The sequence below is a fragment of the Falco cherrug genome, chromosome 6 (assembly GCF_023634085.1).
Source record: "Falco cherrug isolate bFalChe1 chromosome 6, bFalChe1.pri, whole genome shotgun sequence".
NCBI lineage: Eukaryota > Metazoa > Chordata > Aves > Falconiformes > Falconidae > Falco > Falco cherrug.
In genome coordinates, this window is record NC_073702.1 from 75,303,958 (window position 1) to 75,318,962 (window position 15,005).

Genomic DNA, 15,005 nt, shown 5'->3' on the forward strand with positions numbered 1-15,005 from the left:
TGAGGTGAAATACCTACAAATCAGAAAAAAAGTTAAAACAGTCAGCTCTTTTCCCTTTGCTGCAGGGGCTGGCTCCTTGAGACCATCCCTTTAGGACAGAAAATAGTCTCTCGCTAATACTGTCCTAACCTTGGTGACACGCTTAGTCACACAAGACATGGGTTAAATCAAAAAGATGAGTGCCTGGAACTTTCTAGTGCACCTGTGTAACACCTCTTACCTTTGCTTGATCCCCTTAACATCTGTATTCATGTTGTACTCCTACAACATGGATACGTACAGTAAATGCCATTTCACAATTAACTCAAAGAACCGAACTTCAAAAGCTAAAGTCGTCCAATCTATCAGGATATTGGTGCTCAAGTACCTCTGGAGACCTTACCCCGTATGAAATTTCTGGGGTTAGACAAAATGTTTACAATTAGGAAGGGCACTGAATTTAGTCTTTCCAAAGTCCCCTTAAAGCTACAAGGGCTCTCTGAGGGGCTGAGGTGGTACTTGTCTGGGGAGTCTTAATTGCAATGTAATTTTTATGTTACTCTACAGGGCTTACCCAAGTGCAGGTCATAGATGGATGTGCAAGCTTTTCCAGTCTGGCTGTCTCCAGCTCAGGTACAAACTGGAAACTTGTGTTCACTGTCACATCACCTCCAGGTAAGCTCTGTTTTCTGCATGGTTTTTTGATTTGGTAACTGAACTCAAAACCCTGCTACAGGTGGTCTGAATTTATAAAAAGGGAGCTAAGCTTTGTTTGAATGAGTGGAGCAATGCCAAACCTCTAAACAGCCTGACTCCTGTTACACATCCAAGCTGGCGTTACCCAGGCAGCAAGAGAGCTGGGTGATTCCTGTGCTATTCATGCAAGATCCCCAAAATCAAGATGAGTCAGTATAGAGAAGCATTGCCAGAGAAAGGTGCCTCTATCTCCCCGGATTCCTTAGCTATATATCCCATGTAGGAACCAGGTACTAAAGGTCAGATAAGCTGACAAGAGCAAACTTTTTCCTTTAAACTGAGTCTTCTTATTCCCTCTTTTTTTCCTGTTTGCATTCAGACAATTTCCATCTGTGCTCCCAGCTATTTTCATAGTGCCTTTCACCGACCGTTTGTCTGCACCTGGTCATCTTTATGGGTGCAACAGGTTATGCAGCTTGTACCTGCCCCTGTAAGGCCCCTGAGCAGCCCAGTAATGTTGACAAGGCAGGTGTGCCTACATCTCCTTAGAAATACCAACTGAGGGGCATTTGGCACCTTGGGGATAAGTCACGGAGTGAACTCTGGCTTGTAAAAGCCTCAGGGCAGCTGCACAAGAGAAGCACCTGTCCAGCTGTTTGGGAGCCTGAATGTGTCTACAAATGGGGCTTTGAATGTATATAGGGGTCAAAGTGCTGGTTTCTTGTCTCAAAATGACTGTTGAGGCAAGTAAATGGAGAAGCAGAAACATGCTGTCTGGTGTGTAGTCCAAAGACATATTAAGATATAGGTGTTCTAAGACTAAACGTAAAGTCTCTATTCTGGTAGTGCATACACATACACATACATATCTATCTATATATATATATCTAGATAGATGCAGATATAAATATCTCATATATATAAAATGAGACCCATCAGGTGGAATGAAGCCGAGGAAGCACAGATAGAAATTTTTCCAGGAAAGGTAAGGCAATGTGTATGCCACTGCATGAAACCCTGATGAGTACTCCTTTGAAGTGCTGAACATAACTTCGTTTACGCATGTTCGGAGATGATCGCAAAATAGGATAGGTACAGACTGAGCATTTTTAATTAGATAACTCCAAGAAAGCATGGCTTTTTTTCAGCCAGAAAAAAAAAAAAAAAAACAGAGAGGGAAATACATCAGACTGGTGAAGTGGCCAGTTGGAAGTAGCTAATGAAAAAAATTTGAGCTATAAAATTGGAAGAATGTTACTAACATTTAGACTGTATTTTTCTGAACAGCTGATCTTAAAAGGTAGGAATAGTGAGAGCAGATCAAACTGCTTTTGAATGGACGTCAATACACTTGTGGGTGGTACTGTACAACGTGGTAGACACAATGGAATGGGATGGGATTTATAGCCCAAAAAATCCGGAGAACTGGGCTGCAGGAGGTGCTTGGAGGTGGGTTTTAAAGGAGGCACACATTCCTGTTTTAAGGGGCACATATGCTCATTTTGAGGGCGCATGCTGCCAGACACCCACAGCTCCCATTGCCTTCACTTCAGTGACAGCAGATGGGAATCGAGCACCTCAGAGGATCCGACTCTTTAGTAGGAAGTGCAGCTTAATGAAATGTGTTTAGAAAGCTGTTTCAGGGAGGTCATAAAAATCTTTCCTCTGAACAAAGATCAAAAGGAGATCCCTTTTCTGAAAGATTTAGCCCGTCAGAGAGTTGCAAAGAGATATTTACAGCTTGCAATGCGGATGGCTGATGCCTCCATGTAGGTATCACCTCTGTAAATCAGAGTACTGTACACTTCTAATACACATTGCAAAAGTACACTCCAAAGAAGCAATTCCCTTTGCTTGTTTGTAATTGGGAACTGTGCTGGAGACAGTATAAAGGCTTTTATACTGCCAGGTTCTTATTGAAGATACTTGCTTATTTTTGAGGTAAACAAACAAAAATTAAACAATCAAATAGTAGATGTTTGGGATACGCTTTCATCACTAGGTTTCTATGTGTACCCTGGCACAGTTTGCTGTTTGGAGACAGCTCAGAAGATGCAGCTGACACTGAATGCAATAATCCCAAATGTTTCAGTGGTAGCTCCTGGGGAGAGCAGACTATTCATAACAACATTGCATAGTCTTGCTCCTTGTTTTACAGTAATATTCATTTAACTGATATAGATCCCAATGGGCCTGATATATCCACTTTCCATTTAAACCAATAGCAGTCTACTCCAAACTACTAGAGTAGTGCAAAGCACCTTTAAGCACCTGTGTAGAGTCCTTGATATCTGTGAGATTACTTCTCAACTGAAATTCATATGTGTTTGTACTTGCAGGCAAATTTTTCCCAATTGGAACATGCTTCCCACATTGTTCTGATGAAGCTCTGATTTGTTCAAGTGGACAACGTTGACACAAATCTAATTAGTTTCAGATAGAAGTACTTACAGCTACTCACCCTAGTCTCCAAGCCTCCATCTGACAGTGTTTCTGAATTTTTTTTTAATGACTTGAAGGAAAAAAGGTTTCTACATTTTTACTAAAAGTGCAACTCAAACATGTAAAAGAAATATCCATCTGTCAAAAGGATTAGGATTGTGGGGTTGGGAATCATAAGGAGTCAGGTAGTAGTAAGACAGGTAATGAGTTGATGTGCTAATCCACATCCTTCAAATTGGTCTATGGAGTGTCAGGGCCAGTTTTGTAAACTCCTGTTCTTCCCAGGCACATTTCCATTCAACATGTTTTTTGGAAGTGACTCAGGGAACCAAAAGCTCTCCATATTTCTGATTTTTTAAAATGGCAGTATTAGGCATCTTCCAGTCCTTGAAGGTGCTGAGATGCTGAGATCAAATGAACTCCTGACCACAGAAACTAGGAGTAGTGGCTGGCTTGATTCTGACTTCTTTTACAGAAAACTTTGGGTTCTTTGGGTGAAAAGCATTGTGTACATCAAGACACTAAACACTTGCCATGTTAACACTGACATTTTTTATTTATAATGCTCATTCTGCACAATGGAAATGTTAGCAAGTTTGCCAGGAGTTTTCTGCATCATGGACTTAAGCTTAACGCTAGCGAATGTTTCTAGGTTCCCCATAACTTATACTGGTATGAATCGGGTATAGCCTGTAAAAACTGCATGACTTAGCACCTTTCTTGTTGCAAACCATTTCTCTGCCTTGCTAGGCAGAATGAGCATGTTTTCTGTCTGGGCCTGATCTGTTTGTCCTCAGAAACAGATGTTTTGTGAATGTATTTTTGGGGTTTGGTAGTCAGCTAAACAAATACATGGAAGAAATGTTAAGAATTGTTAAACACAAAGAGACTGCCATCTGCTTCAGGAAGCACTGAAAGCTTGAAACATACGTTGGAGGAGTATTGTTACGTATTTGGTTTGTCCTGGTACTCAGTCCTAAATAAATATTGTTGGCTAACGTTGGATCTGGAGACAGACAGACTTACGGGTTGTTCCTGCATACATTTTTAACAGCAGCATCAATGTTGAAAGGCTACAACATGGTGTTTTAGCTGTGAAACCAGTGTTCTTGCTTTCATAATAAACTCTGACTGCTTTGAATTCTCAGGGGCTAAGTTTACTGTGCTGTCTCAGCCTTTTACCATCTTCCCTGTCCCCATGGGAGCAAAGGCCAGCATGATCCTTGTTGTCATACTGAGTTCAGCAGCATCTGCATTCATCCTCGCTCTTGCACTCTGCTGGTTCAAGAAGAGCAAAAGCAACAGTAAGTTGGAAATACCCACTAAAATATATACTTACAGACTCTCGATTGTATTTAACAAATCTTCTGAGTGGCCACAACCGGATTCAGATGATGGCACTCAAAGACAGCCCTGAGAAGTTCAGTCATTAGCAGTATGGTTTGTAGTTCACATTTACACAGGTTTGTGCCTATCTGTTGCCTGAGTCCTGGATGGAAAAAGTACTAACTGTATGTGAAAATGATGAAAATCCGATTTCTATAGTGCAGGCAAGGAACTGAGAAATGGAGGAAATATTCACTATGATTTCAATGATCCATCCAAGCACTGCATTGTCCTGATGAAGGATGACAAAGCAAAATATCTTGCTGTGGTGAGGTTATGCAAAGCCTTGGAGCTGACCAGGGACCAGACACAGCTGCAGTGTGGATGTCAGAGAGGCAGCAGCACGGCCATGCTCACATCACACCATCAGCATCACAGGAGTCAAAGCAATAGTGGGAGGGCTTCAGCTTCTCTGGAGCTCTCCCCCAAGCAAATCCACACCTCTACTAATTTACCTTAGGGTTGTTTCCTTTTTAGCATTGATCTTAAAACAAATACAGCGACCACAAGGAGGCTTTCTCACTGCAGAAGGCATAAAGTTATTTGTGTAAGAGAAGAACTGAAGATAAAAAGATGTAACTGTGACTGTAACTGTTGGTGGTTTGATTGCCAAACAGCCTCCTCAAAGTGCTGGATATGTTGAAAGTTATTAATAACTTGGCCTTTCAGATATGCTAACTGAAGCTGGGACCTAGCCAAATGTACAGGTAACGAGTAGCGGAGGAGTAAATGCACATCCAAGCTAGTAAGACATCTCCACTCGTTTCAAGACCTTTTTACTAGTTTTTCAAAAGTTTTGCTTGCAAGTAAGTTTGCAAATCCAGGCTAAAGGGTCTTTCTTCTAAACTGCACCATGAGCACTAACTGCAATAAGGTCTGAATTTCTAGTATTACTGAACATGGTAATAACATAAGGAAGGGTTCTACCCAAGACAACAGGGGGAATCCTAACAGCAAAATGTGAGATGGTATGAACATTCCACTTTGGGGCAGAAAGAACACTTCTAGGTTACCTGTTAATTCCCCAGCAATATATTGTTGCTTGAATTAATAATTGCTGCTGAGCTGAGGATGGACTGAGAGTGATGTGACTGTATGTTTCATTACAGCAACGAGGATGGAACAGGCTGATGTACAGCAGGCCAGTACCAAGGGACCCCGTAAACAAGTGCAGCCTCATGCAGCTCACATCCAGCCTTGCTACAATCAAGGAGAAAATAGAAGTGGTGTGCCTATAGCAGGAGGTGAGAGTGTAGTTCCACAATAATTCAAATTTTTAAACAGTTGAGTACTGAGAGTCATTTTAGGTCTGTTAAACTATAGGTTTGTATAGGATCAGTGACATAGTTCTTCTCAGAAGGTCTATCACTTTATTACCTCCTTGTCCTCCTTGGTATTTTTCTATATGTCATTTTATCTCCTTTTATACATGCAGTGTGAAACCTTGGCTGCACTGAAGGGAGCAGCATAATCCCTCTTGCCCTCAGTGAGTCCATGACTTCACCTAGTGTTTTTGGAGCAGGACAGCGACCAGCATTCCCAAAGCTCTGGAGGGATTTGCAGTCTGTGGAGGACTGCAGTGAGGTATGCTGGAGGTAGAAAAAAACCAAGCAGGGCTCATTTACATGGTCTGTGTTACCTTGAACCACTCGCTGGACCTTCATGCCATGCTTTCTGAGCAGTGAGCCCAAGCCAGCACCCCACAGCAGCTCCATTCCCACCCACCCTACTCAGTGACCCCCTTTACTCTCCAGGGACCTGCCACAAACACCCGTTTTCCGCACACCTCCTCGAGACTTGTCTTTTCATCATCTGCTGATCAAACACGACTTCTTCTGAGGTCATGGAAACGCAGACAGCCTCAGGGGCCTGTGGCTGGCAGCACAAAGCACTGGCTCCACTCTCTGCAAGTGTGAAATGTTCTTACAGGACTGGGTGGTGCGGTTGTTTTTTGTTGGTTTTTTTTTTGTCTCACCTGCCAACAGCACAGATCTAAGGGCATTCGAATAACCCCGCTGAACCACCCGTTTATTCTGTTTTGGGAATTTCTTCTTCCTCCTCCTTCCCAAAGCCTGTGGATTACATAAGAGGCAGGAAGAGAGGAGCTGAAGTTTTATCTCCTTTTAATTAGCATCCATCACAAAAGCAGAGGGAGAGGGAGAAGGAGAGAGGAAATTCTGCAGTTTATGTGTTTTGATATTTGCTGTACTCCTCCAAAACACAGCGTTCAGCTGTGTGCCTTAGGATACATATCTGCTATAAATTCATTTTTTATCTAATTTGTCTGAGATCTAAGCTTCCTGTGGAGGTCTGAGATCAAAGGATCTGATTCTGTCTGATGTCGGCTCTGACACATAATGCGTGCTGACTTAGTTCTGTCTATAAACTCGCAGTGGGAGGCTGCCATTCTCCCTTGGCACCTTTACATAGTGAACTTTCATTTTGGCTGGGGAGGCTGACAGGTATAGCGTTGATTGGAGCCGTCGTGTAAATAATTCATGGAAAGATTTTTTTTTGTCAGAAAAAGGCAATCCAGCCACTTAAAGTCTTTTAGGAATAGTTGCAAGAAAAAAAAAAAAAGATTCCCCGATAATGTTCAAATCTAAACAAGGGTAACAATATCTTAAGTGAATTTAATACATATGACTTGGAAATGTTTAATGTTTGATTTCCCCTTATTTAAAGTACTGTTGGCTTTGGAGAGAGAGAGAGAGGAAATCAGAGCTGCAGCCCTTTTTGTTTAGTTTTTGCTTTGTAGCTGTTGCCCCCATAAGAAATCCCACTTTTCTAATGCAATTAAGTGTTCGGAGACTTTGTTATTAATCACTACAGTAAGTCTTGCAAGGCAGAGTTTTTCTGTTTGGTAGGTGCTTATACAGTGTGGAGTCCAACGAAGGTCAGGGCCCTGGTTGTTGTCCCAGAACAAGTAGCTGAGGATGGAGATGAAGAAGAAAGCTGTATGCGTAGATGTGCAGTACTGCAGGGGAGAAGGGATCAAGATATTGCCTTGTCTGACCTTGGTGTAACAAAAAATCTCCTCAGATTCACATAATTATCTCTCTCTTGAATTAAATAACTTTTGATTGACTAACACAAGGCTAACAGAGCGGCACCTGGAGGTGAACATAGTGTTTCTTTTTTCTTTTTGCAATTTATTTGGCTGGTTCATCACCTTCACCATTGAAAAGCTGTATCCTCTAACAGCTCATATTTCCTAACTTCAACTTCCAGTCCTTTCAGGTAGTGTACCTGATTGATCCTTATCCTGAACTCCTTGGCCACCATTACCCAGAAACTGCTGTTGCATTCCTGAAGAGGCTGTCCATTCTGCAAATAGGGTGTGCATCCCTTGCTCCTAGATTGCTCCAGTCGGCTCCTCCTTCCTTTCTAAAAGTTTGTCATTTTCTCCACCTTTTACAAAATTTCATTGGAATAAATTTTAGTTTTAATTCCAAATCACTGGTGGAAACACTGAACATCTTCTGTTTTAGTGGTTGTGTCCAGTACTGCCAGGCACCCCCACCTCTGAGAATTGTCTCCCATATATTATCACGGCTTGAGCTCTGTCTGTTAGCTGGTACTTAATCCAGTTAATCGTGTGCTTTAATGATACTGAATAGTTTGTATTTAATTTTAAAAAATCAGGATATTTTAGATTACTATGTCATATAAATCTCAAGGCAGTATTTCATCCTTGAAACGGCTTATATCTAGAAAATATTTAGCTTCCTCCATTAATTCAAACTCATTTGAAAAGGCCTATTTTTCACAGTTGAAAATGGCACCTTTGAAGATGATCAATACATATCAGGAACTAAATGAAGCTTTGGTATAGGGGATCATGACCTGATCATCTTGTTTATGTCTATAAAGCAGAAAACTGAACCCAGCGATGTATGTAATTTGTACTTTAAAACAGCCAGCTATCTAATGTTAAAGGAATCTCAAGAAGGAAAACTGTTGCACACAGAAACATGTGTGGCTACTGAAATTTTTCTGACAACTTTCCAGTGAACTTCCAAAAGGTACAATCCTGAAATTGAAAGCTAGAGGTTGTACAAGTTGAATAAAAGCCAGCACTCTTCAACAGGAAAAGTGAGTACAAGCATAAAGTCATTGACATGCCTGTCAGAGTTCAAGGAGTCCCAGGAGCATCTGGATGATGCTTTTAGACATATGATTTAGTTTTAGGTATTCTTGAGAGGAGCAGGGAGCTGGACTCAATGATCTTTATGGGTCTTTTCCAACCTGAGACATTCTATGATTCTATGTTTCTATGAAAATGATTCCAGCAAATAGAGTTCCAATTAATACATTACAGAAAAGGGAGAAGAGAATGAATCTGGCCAGAAGGTCTGACGAACCACAGGGCTAAATGTCACAGGCTGCTAAGGGTTAAACTTCAAGGACAAACCTGAAAAATCAGGAGTGGTAACATTTTCTTGGTTCATTTGTGGTAAGGACCTATAATATATGCTGATGAAGGGACTACAGAAGCTGATGGTGTCCACTAACACATGAGTATAAAGGTTTGGGTCTGGACTGGTTTCATTTTATTTTCAGGGGGGAAGGGAGAGGTTTGCAAGAATTTTACAAATGTTTTTCAGCATCCAGATGAAGCAGGCTGCCAACCTTGCACTGAGGTGATAACACACCCTGTCAACTCAGAAGTCATCTGCTGTAACACTACAAGCAATTCTGCTTCTGTGGTTGATAAATGCTTGTTTTATTAAGATGTAAACATTTTTAATTTCCACATGAAAAATGTATAGTATATATTTTGTTTTTTCTGCATTTTTTCAATATAATTTTTTGATCAGCATTGCAGGTTACTGGCTCTGCCTTGAGTAGGATTCAAATGTTGGAAATCAAAAGTTCTACCTTACCTTATAGCCTGATTCATAGAGAGTTGATATATTTTATAGATGTGTAGTATTAAATTTATTAACAGTCTTAGCAATACATAGCTTATTAACCAGTTGAATTCTATATACTTTTATTATTGAGCATTCCCTGAAATACTTGTTAACCATTGGAAGATGTTCTAGAAGCTGTTAGTGTACCAATAAGAACAAACCAGCTGTTTTGGTTGTTTTATATTTATTTCTGGGAACAGCTCACGGTTGTTTGGTTTTAACAACTTGTTTCTGTCAACTAAAACTTGTTGCCAGTTGTAATTATTTCTCCAACAATAATTGCTTTTTCATTAATGTCTTTAACATGCAGTAAAGGCATCGAAGGGTAAGGAACACAATGGTGGGGTCTGACAATTATTGTAAAGCACAAATAAGTCTTGCTTTCACAGATATGGAAGGAACTGGAGCAGTAGGATGTGCCCCAGGACAACTGGAGGAGCTGAACCTGCAGCCCTGTGAACCCAAGCCAGTGAGAAAGATGAGCACTGTGCAGCGTAAGACAGGTGACAGAGACACCCTTGCTTCAGCTAGGAAAAGTGATAGTCACCAACAGCTATATGGAGGAACATCTCCTGGTGACTCTCTGCAACTTCAGCAGCCAGCTGTCCCGGGATGCTCCAGCCAGAAGGATGCTCCTCAGCCTTCAGCTGGTTACAAGAAGGAAAGAGAGATGTCTGAAAGGATGCCCAACCATCAGAATGATGTCGGAGAGCATGTTGCTGTGGTAGCAGCAGAGGTGTAAGAGAAGTGATGTGAGATGGTGGACCACTGACAAAGCAGACTTTGCCTCATAGTCAATGGGAAGCTGAGTCTTTTGTCTCTGTGGTCAGAGAAAAACAGACACATATTGGCACAGGGAGCCAGACGGCCACACGTACAAATGAACCCCTTGGATCTGCAGCCAGCTGGTAGACTCTGGCCATGTCAGTGTTGACCTTTCTTAGCTTCTAAAACAGGATGGGTGCATTAAAATTGCCTGTTGAGAACAGTCCTTCTGACACCTCTAAAACTCTCTCCAAGTGTTGTTTGGGGGAGTGTTAGATGGCTAACCAGGTCAGCTTTGAGATTACATCCAAAAGCATTCAGGGATTAGCCTACCAATTAACAGTCCAGATGATTGGATTTCTGACTCTTTAATATACCAGCACTGATGTAGTTCTTAGTGTCTAGAACAATGCTGATCGGTATGTATGCATATATATAAATATATATATGCAAATCTATACGAATTTTCCCATTTCTTCCAATCATGCCTTTAGTTTTGTGTGCATAAATCTCTTCCTTTTTCTGAGGAAAAAACAAACGTATTCAACTTTCGTCTCATTGTGACTTGAATAAGTGCTTCTATTCCTCCTTTGTGAAATCTGTGTTGGTTTTTGTTGATTTTTTAAAATTTCTTTTAAATCATTTTGCTGAGTTAAATCTTCACCATGGCATTGTTTTCAAACAGCCTTAAATCACTGGCTTGTTATGAACATTACTCTTTATGAATGATAATAATAACGTTGATGTTCTTTGGTTGCTCAGAGAATTCCTGTGTTTTGCTTTACTGAGCTGGAAGATGAGGAACTTTATTATGCCCTCTCTGTACCATAAAATTCTTGGTTGCAAGGTGTCCTGGTGGCACAAGATAAAATTTATATTCCTCTGCAGGAAAAATACTTCATCAGGAAGATGAGGTTTCTGACCAGATCAGCAGGGGAAGAGAAGGTAAGAAACCTTGATCTGAAAAAAAACCCACCCAAACAACCAGAAACCAGTTCACTTCAAGTTGAAGGAGATAAGGTGCAGATTCTTGTCAGTGAGCTACGTGGTTCTCTAAGCACAGAAGCATGCTCACCAGCATTGGTTTATACACTATGGTGTGTTTATAAGCATCATTTTCAGGTGTAATCAGATGGATTCCATGCTGAGCTAGGCTTCTGCCTGACGGCACAGGAGCTTTTCTGGCTTAAGACAGTTGAGGATGAGGGTCTTACATTATCAAGTGCAACAGATCAGCATTTCTGACCTCTTCCATGGTATGGAAAAGCAATTTACTACAGTATTTTCTGCAGAGGCCAAAATAGTGGTTTATGTGAATCAACATGGTAGATCCCTAAGTCTTGTGATTCAGGGTCCGAATAAAAAATTATACCTTGCAGAGACATCCAGGTTTGGTGAAATGATTTGGAGACCCTTCCCTTCCTTCACAGCTGATATCAAGTCTTAGATACTTTCATGTGGTAGGATAATTCCTTTCCTCTCTGCAGAACTACAATTCCTCCCTCCCCTAAACTCCGCTCCCCTCCAGTAATTCTACGCATAGTAAGTGACTCTATCACATCCAAGCAGTGTGGAAGCAAATAATATATAATTACAAATGTCAGAATGTATGCAAATAATATGCAAATAATAGTGAATGTAAATTATATGCAAACATTATACAATGAAGCCTTCTTTTGGGGGAAAAATCAGACATACTGGAAACAGTTAAGGGCTTTAATTAATCCTTTAATTCATAATCCTTGCATTTATCCATACTTTGTTTACAGAATAAGTAATGTCTTGCATGTATAGACTTCTAAAGGCATAAGCAGGGCTAAAAAATCTTTGATTGCAGCATTGTTTCTCTTGATTTCCCACACTACTGTACATTAATTGGGTGAGTGGTGGACCATGGGGAAGCAGTGGGGAGAAAGTGAAGCAAAAACTAATGAAAAATTAGTGCAAACAAGAAGTGAATCCTGAATAAATAAGAGATTTAGGGGAACCTGTTTATCAGGAAAAAAATCACTGTAGTGATGAGAGAGAAAGATGTGACTGAGACTTTGTGGTTGAAGAACATGATTAAAAATGAGATGGTATCTTTTCCAAAAATAATTGGTTCTAGACTGACTTCAGCAACACTTGGATTAAATGGGATTCTACTGCTTTGTGGCTGATGGAGGTCCACGTTTATTTTGAAAATTTTTCCATCTAGACAGGCAAAGGAAAAAAACAGCCTCTTGCTCTTACAGGCAATGTATGGTTAGATGAACAGACATACCCAGACTGCTCCAGGATGTCCTGGGCAGGGCAAGGAAAGAGAACACACATCTCATGTCCCAAGCCAGAAGCTTCATTTTACAATAGTTTGAATATCAGCTTGGCCTATAGAACACCTTCATGTCATTACTGCCTTGCCATCAGAACTTTTGGTGATCTTGCTCAAGATTCTTAGTCTTTACATTGTTGAGTTCTCCTTAATCCTTACACTATAATTAGGGCAACAGTGGCTTCCACCTTTGCATGGACTTTTTACGGATAAATCCATGTGTTGAAATGCTCCTTGATAAGAAGATATTATACATTCCAAAAGGCAATGTGCGGGCAAGACAGTAGGGATGGAATGGAAGAAACCAGAGGAAGAACCCACAGTGTGATGCGGGTTACCCACGAGGAATGGGGTGCCTTGATAGACTTGAGGTTGTTAAGACTTCTGGGCCAACTGCAAGGCGTTCATCTGAAAGGAGTTCACTTGTTTATACACTCAAAGTCCAGCTTCTGCAAGGACACATGAAAAGGCAGCATCAGGATGTCAGCTCAGCTTTTCAAAGAAACCTATAGGCATGTTGTGGCAAAGACTTGTGCTCTAGCTCAGCCCACATTCAGGCCAGCCCTGCAAGGGACATTAAGCCCTTTCAGCACATCTACTTAGGCTTAGCAAAGTGCTAACTTCCCCACACTGAACACCAAGGAAGCCTTCAATGTGCAGGCCAAATGAATGTAAAAGTCTCTGCATCTGCCTGTGCAGATCCATCCTCCGAGACTCAAAGTCTTTCTTGACCATCTTGTTAAGTGTCAGTGAAATTTGACAAGTTTGATTCCACTGCAGACAACAGCAAAATTTTAATGAAGTTTGCTAGATTTGGGGTTTCCACCTGCTAATCTCTTCCTGTCCCATCTCCAATAGCACTTGAATTCAGTTAATTGTTATAAATAGGAGGGTAGCTGAAAGGATGCCTTGTTCCTAACCAGGCTCTCAAGGCTTGTCTGAATTCCCAGACTATGTATGGTCAAAATTGTTCTTCTTCCTTTTTATCCTCCACCCCCCACCCCATTTTGTGGACGTAGTATTTTCTCTTCTTATGTCTGAAGTAGAGGAGTGCATTACAGACAAATTTGCCTAAGGCTTTGGGCCACAGTTGATGAGACTTCACAAAGATACAGGAACAGGCACACCGACAGAAAAAAGAAAGCCTGTGAAAAATTAAAATGACAAGCCTGGTTAGGGAGCAGAGATAACTGGTGATGTAGTAAAATTAATTACAGTCTAGGTTGAAGGAATTGTGTGCCTAAGACAAAATTAAAAAAAAAAAAAAAGAAAAAAATAGAAACCAAATAACAGCAATGAGATTATAAACCCTTTCATCATCTCTATATGGTATAACTTCCAATCCCTATTTATTATGACATTTATTATGGCATTTATTTCTATAGGATGAGAGGTATAAATGGCAAATAAAGGAGGCAAGTGTCCGGTCAGAAGGCTTTTTTGTGATCTTCTGATTCTGGAATGAATAGACTTAATAAGAGTGAAATTAAACTCAAAACCAATCTTCAGTGCACTAGAAACTGTGTGAGAAAACCTTCACTGGATCGGGAAAGCTGCATGATGCAACACTCCAAGGGTGGTTATGGGTATCTCCTGGTTATACAGATTCACGGGCTTCTTAGATTTATTTTTTTTACAATCATTATGCATTTGCCAGGACTTGAAATTATTCCAGCTTTGTACCTACTAAAAGGTGAGAAACATTGAGTGATGATTTGTTGATCAACATAAAGACAATTGGAAGAACAAAAGCCAGGCCCTACCATAGGGTCATTCCAAGATTCAAGAACGTAGCAGCCAAGGGTGTTTGCACAGGGATTTCTATGGTGTGTAAAAGCCATATGCTTTTTGGGGGGATGGGGACAGGAGGTGGGTGCTACCTGAGATATAAGATTTCACATATTAGGTGACATGACAGGCTGCAGTGAGGGACAGTGAAGTTCCTAGGAGCATGAGGTCAGCCTAGGAAGCACCTTTGGTAGGTATCACAGTTCTTTTTCACTGGCTCAGACCTCTGTGTGTGTGTGTGTGGAGGTCTGGAGCTGCCAAGAAACTACCAACAATCTTCTACTCTCTCACCAAGGCATTTCAAAATTTTCAGTTTTGAAAGAACAAAATAAAACTAGAGCAACTATTTCATTAGTGAATTTTCTGAAAAGGAAAATAGAAAGACATAGAGAAAGTTTTCTTTTTTAAACTGGAAATTGAAATGGCTTTTGAAGGATGGTTGTTTGGGGAGATATTTACACTCTCCTTTTGCTTTCTTTTTGGTTTATTTATTTTTCCTTTCCTCTTTTCTCTTTTCTTTCACATTCTGACCAGCAAAGACAAGGAAAAATGTAGGGAGGAAGGAAAGAAAAAAAGTAATAAAAAGACACAATGGTCCCAAACTAATTGAAAAATAAAATAAAAATAGCTTAGTTTGTCCCTAGCTTTATGCTTAAGGTGAATACTTTGGCAACCTCACCCCACCCCCCAAAACTGGAAAATTATGTGAAAGAAAAATCTGA

The 15,005-nt window shown here is 40.6% G+C and overlaps 1 protein-coding gene across 3 annotated transcripts in view; it reads left to right on the forward strand.

The window, feature by feature from the left end:
- The window catches only part of PKHD1 (PKHD1 ciliary IPT domain containing fibrocystin/polyductin), a 281,171-nt gene extending 266,873 nt beyond the window's left edge, over positions 1-14,298 (forward strand). For all 3 annotated transcript variants that reach the window (XM_027808650.2, XM_027808649.2, XM_027808651.2), the window contains 4 exons: positions 547-654; positions 4,266-4,421; positions 5,613-5,747; positions 9,809-14,298. In XM_027808650.2, the coding sequence (XP_027664451.2) occupies positions 547-654; positions 4,266-4,421; positions 5,613-5,747; positions 9,809-10,161 (752 nt within the window). In that variant the 3' untranslated portion in view covers positions 10,162-14,298. The remainder of the gene's footprint in view (positions 1-546; positions 655-4,265; positions 4,422-5,612; positions 5,748-9,808) is intronic.
- Positions 14,299-15,005: the final 707 nt, after the last annotated feature.